Here is a 12,189-nt window from a genome sequence, read left to right on the forward strand (position 1 = left end):
TAGCCTTAAAATAAAAGGTTGGAGAACCATTTACCATTCAAATGGTCCTCAAAAGAAAGCAGGGGTAGCAATCCTCATAAATTAAAGTTTATCCCAAAGACTGTAGTAAGAGATGAAGGGGGACACTATATCATACGTAGAGGGTCTATCCAACAAGAGGACCTAACAATCATGAATATATATGCCCCTAATGTGGGAGCCACCAATTATATTAATCAATTAATAACCAATGTAAAGACATACTTAGATAATAATACAGTAATTGTAGGAGACTTCAAAATGGCACTTTCAGCAAATGACAGCTCTTCTAAGCACAACATCAACAAAGAAACAAGGGCTTTAAATGATACACTAGACCAGATGGATTTCACAGATATATACAGAACTTTCTATCCAAATGCAACTGAATACACATTCTTTTCAAGTGCACATGGAACTTTCTCCAGAATAGACCATGTACTGGGTCACAAATCAGGTCTCAATCAATACCAAAATATTTCGACTGTCCCCTGCATATTTTCAGACCACAATGCTTTGAAACTAGAACTCCATCACAAGAAGAAATTTGGAAGAAACTCAAACACATGGAGGTTAAAGAACATCCTTCTAAAAGATGAAAGGGTCAACCAGGAAATTAAAGAAGAATTAAAAAGATTCATAGAAAATGAAGATACAACTGTCCAAAAATCTTTGGGATACAGCAAAAGTGGTCCTAAGAGGGAAATATATCACAATACAAGCCTCCCTCTAAAGATTGGAAAAAACTGAAAAACACAAGCTAACCTCATGCCTAAAGGAATTGGAGAAAGAACAGCAAGTAAAGCCTACACCAAGCAGAAGAAGAGAGTTAATAAAGATTCAAGCAGAACTCAATGAAATAGAGACAAGAAGAACTGTAGAACAGATCAACAAAACCAGGAGCTGGTTCTTTGAAAGAATTAATAAGGTAGATAAAAAAAGGTAGATAAACTCCTAACCAGCCTTATTAAAAAGAAAAAAAGACTCAATAAAATAACAAATGAAAAGGAGAGATGACAACAAATACCAAGGAAATACAAATGATTTTAAAAACGTATTATGAGCAGCTATACGCCAATAAATTAGGCAATCCAGAAGAAATGGAGGCATTTCTGGAAAACCACAAATTACCAAAACTAGAACAGGAAGAAATAAAAAACCTGAACAGGCCAATAATCAGGAAGGAAATTGAAGCAGTCATCAAAAACCTCCCAAGACACAAAAATCCAGGGCCAGATGGCTTCCCAGGAGAATTCCATCAAGCATTTAAAGAAACAATACCTATTCCACTAAAGCTGTTCTGTAAGACAGAAAGGGATGGAATACTTCCAAACTCATTCTATGAGGCCAGCATCACCTCAATTCCAAAACCAGACAAAGACCCCACCAAAAAGGAGAATTATAGACCAATATCCCTGATGAACATGGATACAAAAATTCTCAACAAGATACTAGCCAATAGGATCCAACAGTACATTAAGAAGATTATTCACCATGATCAAGGGGTATTTATCCCTGGGATGCAAGGTTGGTTCAACACTCATAAAACAATCAAGGTGATAGATCACATCAACAAGAGAAAAAACAAGAACCGTATGATCCTCTCAACAGATGCAGAGAAAGCATTTGACAAAATACAGCATCCATTCCTGGTCAAAACTCTTCAGAGTGTAGGGATAGAGGGAACATTCCTCAGCATCTTAAAAGCCATCTATTAAAAGCCCACAGCAAATATCATTCTCAATGGGGAAACACTGGGAACCTTTCCCCTAAGATCAGGAACACAACAGGGATGTACACTCTCACCACTGCTATTCAACATAATACTAGGAGTCCTTGCCTCAGCAATCAGGCAACAAAAAGAAATAAAAGGCATTCAAATTGGCAAAGAAGAAGTCAAACTCTCCCTCTTTGCAGATGACATGATACTGTACATAGAAATCCCAAAAGACTCCACCCCAAGATTGCTAGAACTTATACAGCAATTCGGCAGTGTGGCAGGATACAAAATCAATGCCCAGAAATCAGTGGCATTTCTAAACACTAACAATGAAACTGAAGAAAGAGAAATTAAGGAGTTAATCCCATTTACAATTGCACCCAAAAGCATAAGATACCTAGGAATAAATCTAACCAAAGATGTAAAGGATCTCTACCCTAAGAACTACAGAACACTTCTGAAAGAAATTGAGGAAGACACAAGGAGATGGAAAAATATTCCATGCTCATAGATTGGAAGAATATTGTGAAAATTTGTCTATGTTACCCAGGGCAATTTATACATTTAAAGCTCAGCAACATGTCTTTAGAGAAGAAATTTGTGCACATGTGCATGAGGACAGATGAATAATATTCCCCAAAGCAGTCTTTGTAACAGACTCAAAGTGGAAAAAATATAAATGTCAATCACTGGTAGAATGAGTAAATAGCAGTATATTCATAAAATGAAATAACTGTCATTGTTTTTAATAAAATGAATAAAATTCAGCCATACTAATGATGTTGAATGAACAGATACAAAAGTGCACCATAGGATTCTACTTACACACGGTTGAAAACAGAGAAGACTAAAAAAAAAAGCTTCAATTAAAAATAGTAGTTGCCTCATGGAAGCAGGGAGTTGCAGTGATGTGCAGAGCACCAGAAAGCAATGGTCTGAAGTATGAGACTCTGATCTGGGTGATGGTTACACAGGGGATAATTTGTGATGATTCACTGAGCTACACATTTATGTTTTATGAACTTTTCTACCTGTGGGTAATACCTTAATAAGACAATTTTTTAAAAGAAACACACACAAGCACATTTATAAAGCAGTCACATGTCTTTAAGGGAAAAACCAGATGCTGTATGAATAAATAATATCCTCACCTCTTTAGGATCAATATATTTCACTATCTGACGTGGCTCGCCTTGTCTTCTGATACCAATCAATCTTTTATAGTGTTGGAATACAGCAACATTCTAAAGGTTCAAGCACATAAGAGTCTATGGTCAAAATGGGATTTTCTATCTCTAATTTTGGCTTTTTGCCTGACTAGGGCAAAATGAGTAAAAAAAAAAAAAACATAAAAAAGCTTTAGGTATGCAAACTAGATTTTAGAAATATTATGCACTTGGGTTGCTTTGACAAGCAATACCAAGCAAGGCAATACGAGTTTTATTTTCACAAAGAGTATTACCTTTAACTTTAGAACTACATCATTAGCTACTATAAATAAAATACCCAGAATGCTGGTTGAGTCACTTCTGTGTACTCCAGAGTAAACCAGGAGAAAGATAAAACAGCCTACTGGTTAAGAACATGGAGCATGGCATAGTATTATCTGGGTTCAACTGTTAGTATCCACTAAACATGTGACCCTAGACAAGCTGCTTAGCTTCTCCAGTTTCTTATCTGAACAACTGGAAGGACAGTGGGTATCTCATACAGCTATGGTGAGGAATTGAGTTAATATTCATAAAGCACTTAGAACAACTTCTGGCACAAGAAAGCACTGAATAGTTACTATTTTATTATCATTACAGAAACCTTGTTCCTGAGATAATTCCATTGATTTACAAACCTTACCTACTACTATTCATGTTAGTACAATATTTAGTCAGACAACTCCAAACAGTTCTTATATCTCAGAAAACTAGTTCTTTATTATCACTCTCCTCATAACCTACCCCCCAAAATCACTTAGTAACTCTTGGTAAACTTTCTGTCCCAGCATGCTTACATCAAATCAAATCAAATCAAATCAAATCAAATCAAATCAATTCAAACTGAAGTAATCCACAGCATCAATAGGATAATGTGAAGCCCCACTGCAATTGTCTGTGGAAATGGTGCAGCCCACATCAAAACAGAACTACTGACAGTGAAGGCACCTGCCATTCCCATCTGCCCATCTGGCTGACAGGGAAGAAAAAGAACTTGTACATTGGTGAAGGAAGAAGTTGGGTAGGATGACAGTAAAATCTGGTCCAACATGGACCAGTCCTACAGGCTGTAAAATACCATTTTTTTGGGGGGGGGGGTTTCAAATGATGTTAATTATTGGAATGCACAATTTTCTAATATGCAAATAAAAAAGTTTTAAATTTTGATAAAAAAACATCCAATAAAACAGATCAATTGAACTAGGAGTTGATTCTTTGGAAAGATCAATAAAGTTGATAAACCTTCAGCCAGACTCACGAAAAAAAGAAAAGAAAAAAAAAAAAAACAGAGAGAGAGAAGATTCAAATAAACAAAATCAGAAATGAGAGAGGAGGGGTACCTGGATCACTCAGTTGGTTTAGCCTCTGCCTTTGCTTCAGGTCACAATCTCAGGGTCCTGGGATTGTGCCCTGTGTTAGGCTCTCTGCTCAATGGGGACTCTGCTTCTCCTTCTGTCCCCCCACTCCCGCTCATGCTCACTTTCTCTCTCAAATCAATCAATCAATCAATCTTTTTTTAAAAAATGAAAGAGAAATAGCAACCAATACCACAAAAATACAAAGAATTATAAGAAAATATTATGAAAATTATATCCCAACAAATTGGACAACCTAGAAGAAATGGAGGAATTCCTAGAAACATATATCCTCCCAAAACTAAACAAGAAGAGACAAAAAAATATGAACAACTGATAACCAGGAAAGAAATTGAATCAGTAATCAAAAAATTCCTTACAAACAAAAAGTCCAGGGCCATATGGCTTCACAGGCAAATTCTACCAACATTTAAAGAAGAGTTAACATTGACTCTTCCTAAACTATTCAAAAAAGATAAAACTTCCAAATTCATTCTATGAGGCCAGCATTACCTTAATATCAAAACCAGATAAAGACACCACTGAAAAAGAGAACTACAGGCCAGTATCTCTGATGAACACAGATGCAAATATCCTCAACAAAATATTAGCAAACCGAATCTAATAACGAATTTAACACAATGATCAAGTGGGATTTATTCCTGGGTTGCAAAGGTGATTCAACATTCACAAATCAATTAACATGATACATCACATCAACAAGAGAGAAGATAAAAACCATATGATAAAAAAAAACAAAAACAAAAACAAACAAACAAACAAAAAAAACCCATATGATCATTTCAGGGGCATCTGGGTGCCTCAGTTAAGTATCCAACTCCTGATTTTGGCTCAGGTCATGATCTCAGGGTCATGAGATCCTGAGACCCAGTGTGGAGCCTGGTCTAAGATTCTCTCTCTGCTCCTCCCTTCCTCTCTCTAAAAAAAAAAAAAAAAGAAAGAAAACAAGAAAAAGAAAGAAAGAAAGAAAGAAAGAAAGAAAGAAAGGAAAGAGGCCTCAGGGAGATCCCTCACCCCTCCCACCACATGAGGACATAGTAAGAAGACAATTGTTCACCTATGAATTAGAAAGTGGGTCCTTACCAGACACCAAATCTGTGGTGCCAAAATTTTAGACTTTCTAGACTCCAGAATTGTAAGAAATGTATTTCTATTGTTTATAATCTACTCAGTCTGTTGTAATTTATCATAGCAGCCCAAATGGATTAAGACAGCTACCAAAGATTTGAACAACATGATTAACTAGTTTGACCTAAATGATGTCAGAATACATTTTTTTTCTCAAGTTCACCTGGATCATTTACAAAAATAGACTTTCTCTAGGCTAGGCAAGTTTCAACAAATTTCAAGTTATTATTTTTTTAAATTTCAAGTTATTAAAATTGTGTAAATAACTGGCTTCAGTGAAATCGAACCAGAAATGAGTAACAGAAAGGTTACAAGAAAACTCCTAAATTTTTGGTAATTAAGCAACGTACTTCTAAATAACTCATGGGTCAGGGCACCTGGCTGGCTCAGTCGGTAGAGCAGGCAACTTTTGATCTTGGGGTTGTGCGTTCAAGCTCCATGTTGGGTAGAGAGATTACTTAAAAATAAAATCTTTAAAAATCCACCCATCCATCCATCAATCAATCAGTCATGGGTCAAAAAAAATCACAATGGAAGTTGTAAAATATTTTAAATTGAAAGGTAATAAATACATGACATATCAAAACCTGTGGGATGCAGCTAAGGGAATGCTTAGGAAGAACTTAATAACGTTAAATACATATATTATTAAGAAAGAATAAATGTGTAAAATCTAAGATCTATTCCATCCCAAGAAGTGTGAAACAGAGCAACAAATCAAACCCCCTCAAAAGATGAAGGAAAACACAATAAGATCAGCAGTTAATGAAATGTAGAGTTAAAATAGAGAAAACCAACAAAGCCAAAAACCAGAGTTTGTTGTTGTTATTTTAAGATTAAGACAGACATAGAAAAATGGAGAGAAAACACATATGAGCAATACCACCACAGACCTTACACACATAGAGAGAGGAGATTGCAAACAACTTTAGACAAATAAATTTGACAATTTAACAAAATGGACAGATACCGTGAGAAGTAACATCAAAATGGGCACAAGAAGAAATACAGATTTTGAACAGTCTTGTATCATTAGAGAAATGGAATCTCTGATTAGAAACCTTTCATAAAGAAAACTCCTAGCACACAATGTTTTACTAATATATTCTCCCAAATATTTATAGAAGAAATAGCACTAATTACACAAAATCTCCCAGATAATATAACAGAAGGAATACGTCCCAACTCCCTTTATGAGGCCAGCATATTCTTAATATCAAGATCTGGCAAGGATATGACAAAAAAGTAAAATTACATTCATGAGCAAATATGCAAAAACCCCAAATGAAAGTTGATATAGGCAATTTTCAAATTTTAATGTCTGTGGGTCCTGTTCCTGGGCTCCCAGGGAAACTATACTTTAAAGTCTTTCACATTTATCAAGGTGAAAATGACTAGGCCAAACTTCAAAGCATGGATGCTATTTCTGCCCTGAGCACACACTGTATATCTGCTTCACTAAAGAAAATACCCAGAAAAGAGCATTCTGAACACAAAGAAAAAGGAAGAAATTTCCATGGTTCCTATAAGATTAAAGTCATACAGTCCTGCATATACTAGAAACTTGAGATAAGATCTGCAACTTTCTAAAATGTTCCTTGTCTAATAATTTGTAACTCTTGATGTACAAAATGTATATAACTCCACACCAAACATATTCTTTAAAAAGTACTCTTCGGGTAGCCCAGGTGGCTCAGCGGTTTAGTGCTGCCTTCGGCCCAGGGCCTGATCCTGGAGACCTGGGATCGAGTCCCACATCGGGCTCCCTGCATGGATCCTGCTTCTCCCTCTGCCTGTGTCTCTGCCTCTCTCTCTCTCTCTCTCTGTCTGTCTCTCATGAATAAATAAATAAATTTTTTTTAAAAGCACTCTTCTTTGTGAAGGATGTGTATCCTAGGCAGCTATTCTAACTTGGCTTGAATGAAACACACTCTCTGTCTTTTTTTAAAAAAGAAATTCTAAAAGGTTTGTTTATTTGCATCAATAAAGTTTAGCAGATCAAATCCAGGATATATCATTCGGATAATAATACATCAAGGGGACGTGGAGTTTATTCCGGGAATGCAAGGTTGGTTTAACATTTGAATATCAACAGATGCAATTCACCAAATAAGACATGAGGAAGACAGATCATATGATCATATAGTAAATGCAGCAAAAGCACTGGATAAAATTCAACACTCAGAGTTTTCAAAACAAGAATAAAAAGCAAACTAGGAACAAAGTTAAATTCCCTGAGGTGATGGTAAGTTTTTACAAAAAACTACAGGTAACAGTTTATGATGGAATATTACATGCCTTCTGTGTTCAACAAAAGAACAAGAATGTCCATAATTACTGCCTCTATTCAGTATTGTGCTGGCAGGTCTAATCAGTGCAATAAAGAAATAAAAGGTATAAATTTGGTAAAGAAAAAATAAAAGTCATCATTCAAAGATGACATATGTGAGTGGAAAATCCAAAGGAATATATAAAAAAGCAATTAGAAATAATAAGTGTGGGCAGCCCAGGTGGCTCAGCGGTTTAACGCCAACTTCAGCCCAGGGCGTGACCCTGGAGACCCGGGATCAAGTCTCACATCGGGCTCCCTGCGAGGAGCCTGCTTTTCCCTCTGCCTGTGACTCTGCCCCTCTTTCTCTCTGTGTCTCTCATGAATAAATAAGTAAAATCTTTTAAAAAACGTAATAAGGGCATATTAGGTTGGCAGATAAACTATATTTCTATAAACTAGAAATGAAAATTTAGGAAATAAAATTTAAAAATACCACTTACAGTAGCAGCAAAAATGTCAAATACCCAGAAGTTAAATGAAAGATGTTTAAGACTTCTATACTGCAAACTATAAGACATTGTAAAGAAAATTTTTAAAAGATCTAATAAATAAAGATATGCACCATGTTCAGAAAACTCAGTGTAGTGAAATGTCAGTTCACCCCCAAATTGGTATATTAATTCAATTCAATCCCAATTAAAATCTCCACAATAATTTTTGCAAAAATTAATGAAATGATTCTACTATTTACATAGAAATGCAAAAGCCCTAGAATAGCTATGATAATCATGAAGAACATCTAAGTTGGAGAACTGTAGTGCCATATACCCATACTTCTGATAAAGCTTCAGTTACTGAGACAGTGTGGTATTGAACCAGAAAAAGACAAATAAACCAGTGCAACTGAACAGAGACTATAGAAACACTTCACATGTATGATTACATGATTTAAACAAAGGTACTCCTGCAATTTACTATGGAAAGGATGGTACTTTCAGTAAAAGGTTACTTAATCATTTGGTTATCCATAAAGAGAAGAATGAACTTTATCCATACCTCTCATCATACACAAACATTAATCTGAGATGGACAATCTACAACTAAGGCAATTAAAGTTCTTTTAGAAAAAAATGTAAGGAAAATACCTCTGGCTTTGGGTTAGATAAACATTTCTCCTAGATTTATTTCAATATATCTGACATGTAATACAGTGCTAGGTAAGTTGGGTGTCCCCCTTGGGATCTCTTTCCCCACTGGGGAAAGGACAGTCTCCGTGGGGTCCACTCAGGGCTGCCTTATGTCAGTCGGTGTGATCTAAGTGAAACCCCTTCTCTTATCCTTCTAATGGGTCTTCCTGGTGTCTGTGGTCCTGGGCTCAGGGATTTTCACAAGAATACTTTCTATGGATAGTTGCTACTTGGTCTTCTCATAGGGCAACTGAGGTTGAGAATGACCTATGTTGCCATTTTGATATTGTCACTTCTTTAGGTAAACACATATATTTTTTTTTAAAGATTTATTTATTTATTTTAGAGAAAGAGACAGTATGTAGAGGGGAGGGGCAAAGGAAGGGGGAGAGAGAATCTCAAGCAGACTCCACTGTGAGTAAGGGAGCCTGAGGTGGGGCTTGATCTCACAAGGCCAACATTTCTTAAACAGGACACAGAAATCACTAACCATAAAGAATAAGTGATAAATTTGACTTAAAAAAATTAAAGACTTCTCATTATCATAAACCACCTTTAAGAATGCAATGAGGCAGGGGTGGGGGGCGGTGCCTGGGTGGCTTAGTGGTTGAGCATCTGCCTTTGGCTCAGGTCATGATCTCAGGGTCCTGGGATCCAGTTCTGTGTCAGGTTTCCTGTAGGGAGTCTGCTTCTCCCTCTGCTTATGTCTCTGCCTCTCTCTGTGTGTCTCTCATGAATAAATGAATAAAATCTTAAAAAAAAAAAGAATGCAATGAGGCCTCAAGAAAATATTTGCAGTACATATGTTCAGTAAAGGACTTGTGTTCAGGATATATGAGAGACTCCTCCAAGTAAATGTTGGCAGTGTAATAGTAGATGTAATGAGATTTGAGTGTTTGAACATTGGGAGGATAGGTAAAAAAGAAAAGGGGGGTAGGGATATTTATATCTTCATCATATATAATAAGGAGTCACATAATCTTATGTAACATAATGGAACAAGAAACAAAGGTTTAAATGTTCTTCAAAGAAATAAGGTAACAAATAGAGGAACTAAAAAATAATCACATATGATACTGGAGGGGAGATAAACAAGATAAGCCGTCAATCATCTTCACAGAAAGTCAACAGGTCACTTCTAAAGTTAGTAAATAAAAGATAATTATGCAAGCATATTATGCAGAAACATAGAAATAACTACTAGAAGTTCTATTTTTTTAAAAGATTTTATTTATTTATTTATTCATGAGAGACAGATAGAGAGAAAGAGAGACAGAGACACAGGCAGAGGGATAAGCAGGCTCCATGCAGGGAGCCAGACATGGGACTCAATCTGGGGTCTCCAGGATCACACCCTGGGCTGAAGGTGGCGCTAAACCACTGAGCCACCAGGGCTGCCCTAGAAGTTCTAAAACAGAAAACAAAAGTGGTTGCCTTTAGGATATGAGGGTAGAGAAGAGTAAGAGGGGGTAAAAGTGCTTTTATTTGTAAGTTCTTGTATATTATTTTGCTTAAAGAAATATATGTATTATTTTGATCCAAAATATTCAAATGTGAGAAAATATCTTCATTTACATTAGTCTATGTAGATTTTCCTTTATAGGGCCAAGTATTTAGAGGTCATCTATATTTAGTCATTCTCTGAGCCATCTGAAGCAGAATACTTCTGGACTTAAGATCAAATGTAGGGGTCCCTGGGTGGCGCATTGGTTTGGCGCCTGCCTTTGGCCCAGGGCACGATCCTGGAGACCCAGGATCGAATCCCATATCGGGCTCCCGGTGCATGGAGCCTGCTTCTTCCTCTGCCTGTGTCTCTGCCGTTCTCTCTCTCTCTGTGACTATCATAAATAAATAAATTAAAAAAAAAAAAAAGATCAAATGTATTCTCTTTGAATTTCAGAACTATTTGAATTACCCTTATATCTGAATCATGGCTTTCATGGTTAGTTTCTTTTCAGTTTCTAACCACTTTTTAAATCAAACTGTGCAGTCATACCTTCTGTTTCAGGGGGTACCATTTTATCTCCAAATATAGCCCACTTAGAGCCATTCAACGTACTGATCTTATCTAAATTGATGATCATGTTTATTTCTTTCATGTTTTTATTTTCTCATTCTCTTTCTTTTTATATCATTGATTTTCCTTAAATATCAGTTGATCCTTGGTGGTACATTAATACTTAAGAATAAAGGTCTGTGTTAATTTTTCTAGAAAACTAACCTGAGTATCCTGGGTTTTCTTCTAAGTCTCTTATTTTCCCATTGTTCTCACAAATGAATGGGAAAATGCTCTGGGAGCTTTGTGGGTGGAACAGGACAATCAACAGACTGTCTTAAGGCAATATGGTTAGATAGCCATCAATCAAATATGTAATTAATCAAATACTATTTAGTCAAATAGTATTTAGTCAAATACGAAGATTAAGAGATATGGAGTGCCCTATCTATAATAAAATTAGCTTTCCTAAATCGTTCATTTAAGTTTTTAAGAAAGAGATAAGCCATTGGGAATTTTTTTTTAATAGTAAATATCCATCTACCAGCAAAATATTTGATCAATAGTAAATATCCATGTACCTGCAGCTTTGTGGCTTGAAGTGATGACACAGACAACTGGCACAGCTACACTCCACTCCACTACAATTAGTCCCCTTGCCTACAGTCATTCTTCTTCCATCTGTTTTAAATTGCTAACTCTGAACTGATATCCTTTCTAGGCTTTCAATGGCAAACCAGCTCTCTTCGTGGAGCCTCTCTGAAATGTGTCTAGGCAAGTATTTTATGCAATTCTGTCCAATCGAATGCTACTATCTATTTTTGGTTTTCCAAAATGCGATAAAATTAATCTGCTCATGAACTCCCTTCTCTCTGGTATGGGTTAACTTTCTGTATATTGTCATTGCAATAGGGTCCTGTAGGTACAAAAAGTGAAATGTGTGCTCAGTTTACCATCTTGTTAAAATACACAAACACACACACTTAGTCTGTTTACATACAGGGCTTTTCTACTGAAACTCCCTAAGGGCAAGGAGGTTTTGTAACAAGACTGACACAGTACTAGGAACATAAAAGGTATACAAAGTAATGTGGCTTATTGGATTTGGATATGGGATAAAGGAAGTTACAAATGACAGAAAATCTTAAACAAGTAGGCTCTCAGAAATCATCAAAGGAATAGATTTTAAAAGAAAATTATTGTGATCCCTGGGTGGCTCAGTGGTTTAACGCCTGCCTTCAGCCCAGGGCTTGATCCTGGAGTCCCAGGATCGAGTTCTGCATC

General features: G+C 36.2%; 1 protein-coding gene across 10 annotated transcripts in view; it reads right to left on the reverse strand.

Moving 5' to 3' along the window:
• Nucleotides 1–12,189, reverse strand: part of C3H11orf65 (chromosome 3 C11orf65 homolog) — a 60,214-nt gene that overhangs the window by 32,184 nt on the left and 15,841 nt on the right. For 7 of the 10 annotated variants that reach the window (XM_072821846.1, XM_072821845.1, XM_072821853.1 and 4 more), the window contains one exon: nucleotides 2,890–2,982. The exons of the other annotated variants lie outside the window; for them this stretch is intronic. In XM_072821846.1, coding sequence (XP_072677947.1) covers nucleotides 2,890–2,982 — 93 coding nt within the window. The remainder of the gene's footprint in view (nucleotides 1–2,889; nucleotides 2,983–12,189) is intronic. 10 annotated transcript variants of the gene reach the window in all.

This window comes from Canis lupus, chromosome 3, assembly GCF_048164855.1.
Source record: "Canis lupus baileyi chromosome 3, mCanLup2.hap1, whole genome shotgun sequence".
NCBI classification, from domain to species: Eukaryota; Metazoa; Chordata; class Mammalia; order Carnivora; family Canidae; genus Canis; species Canis lupus.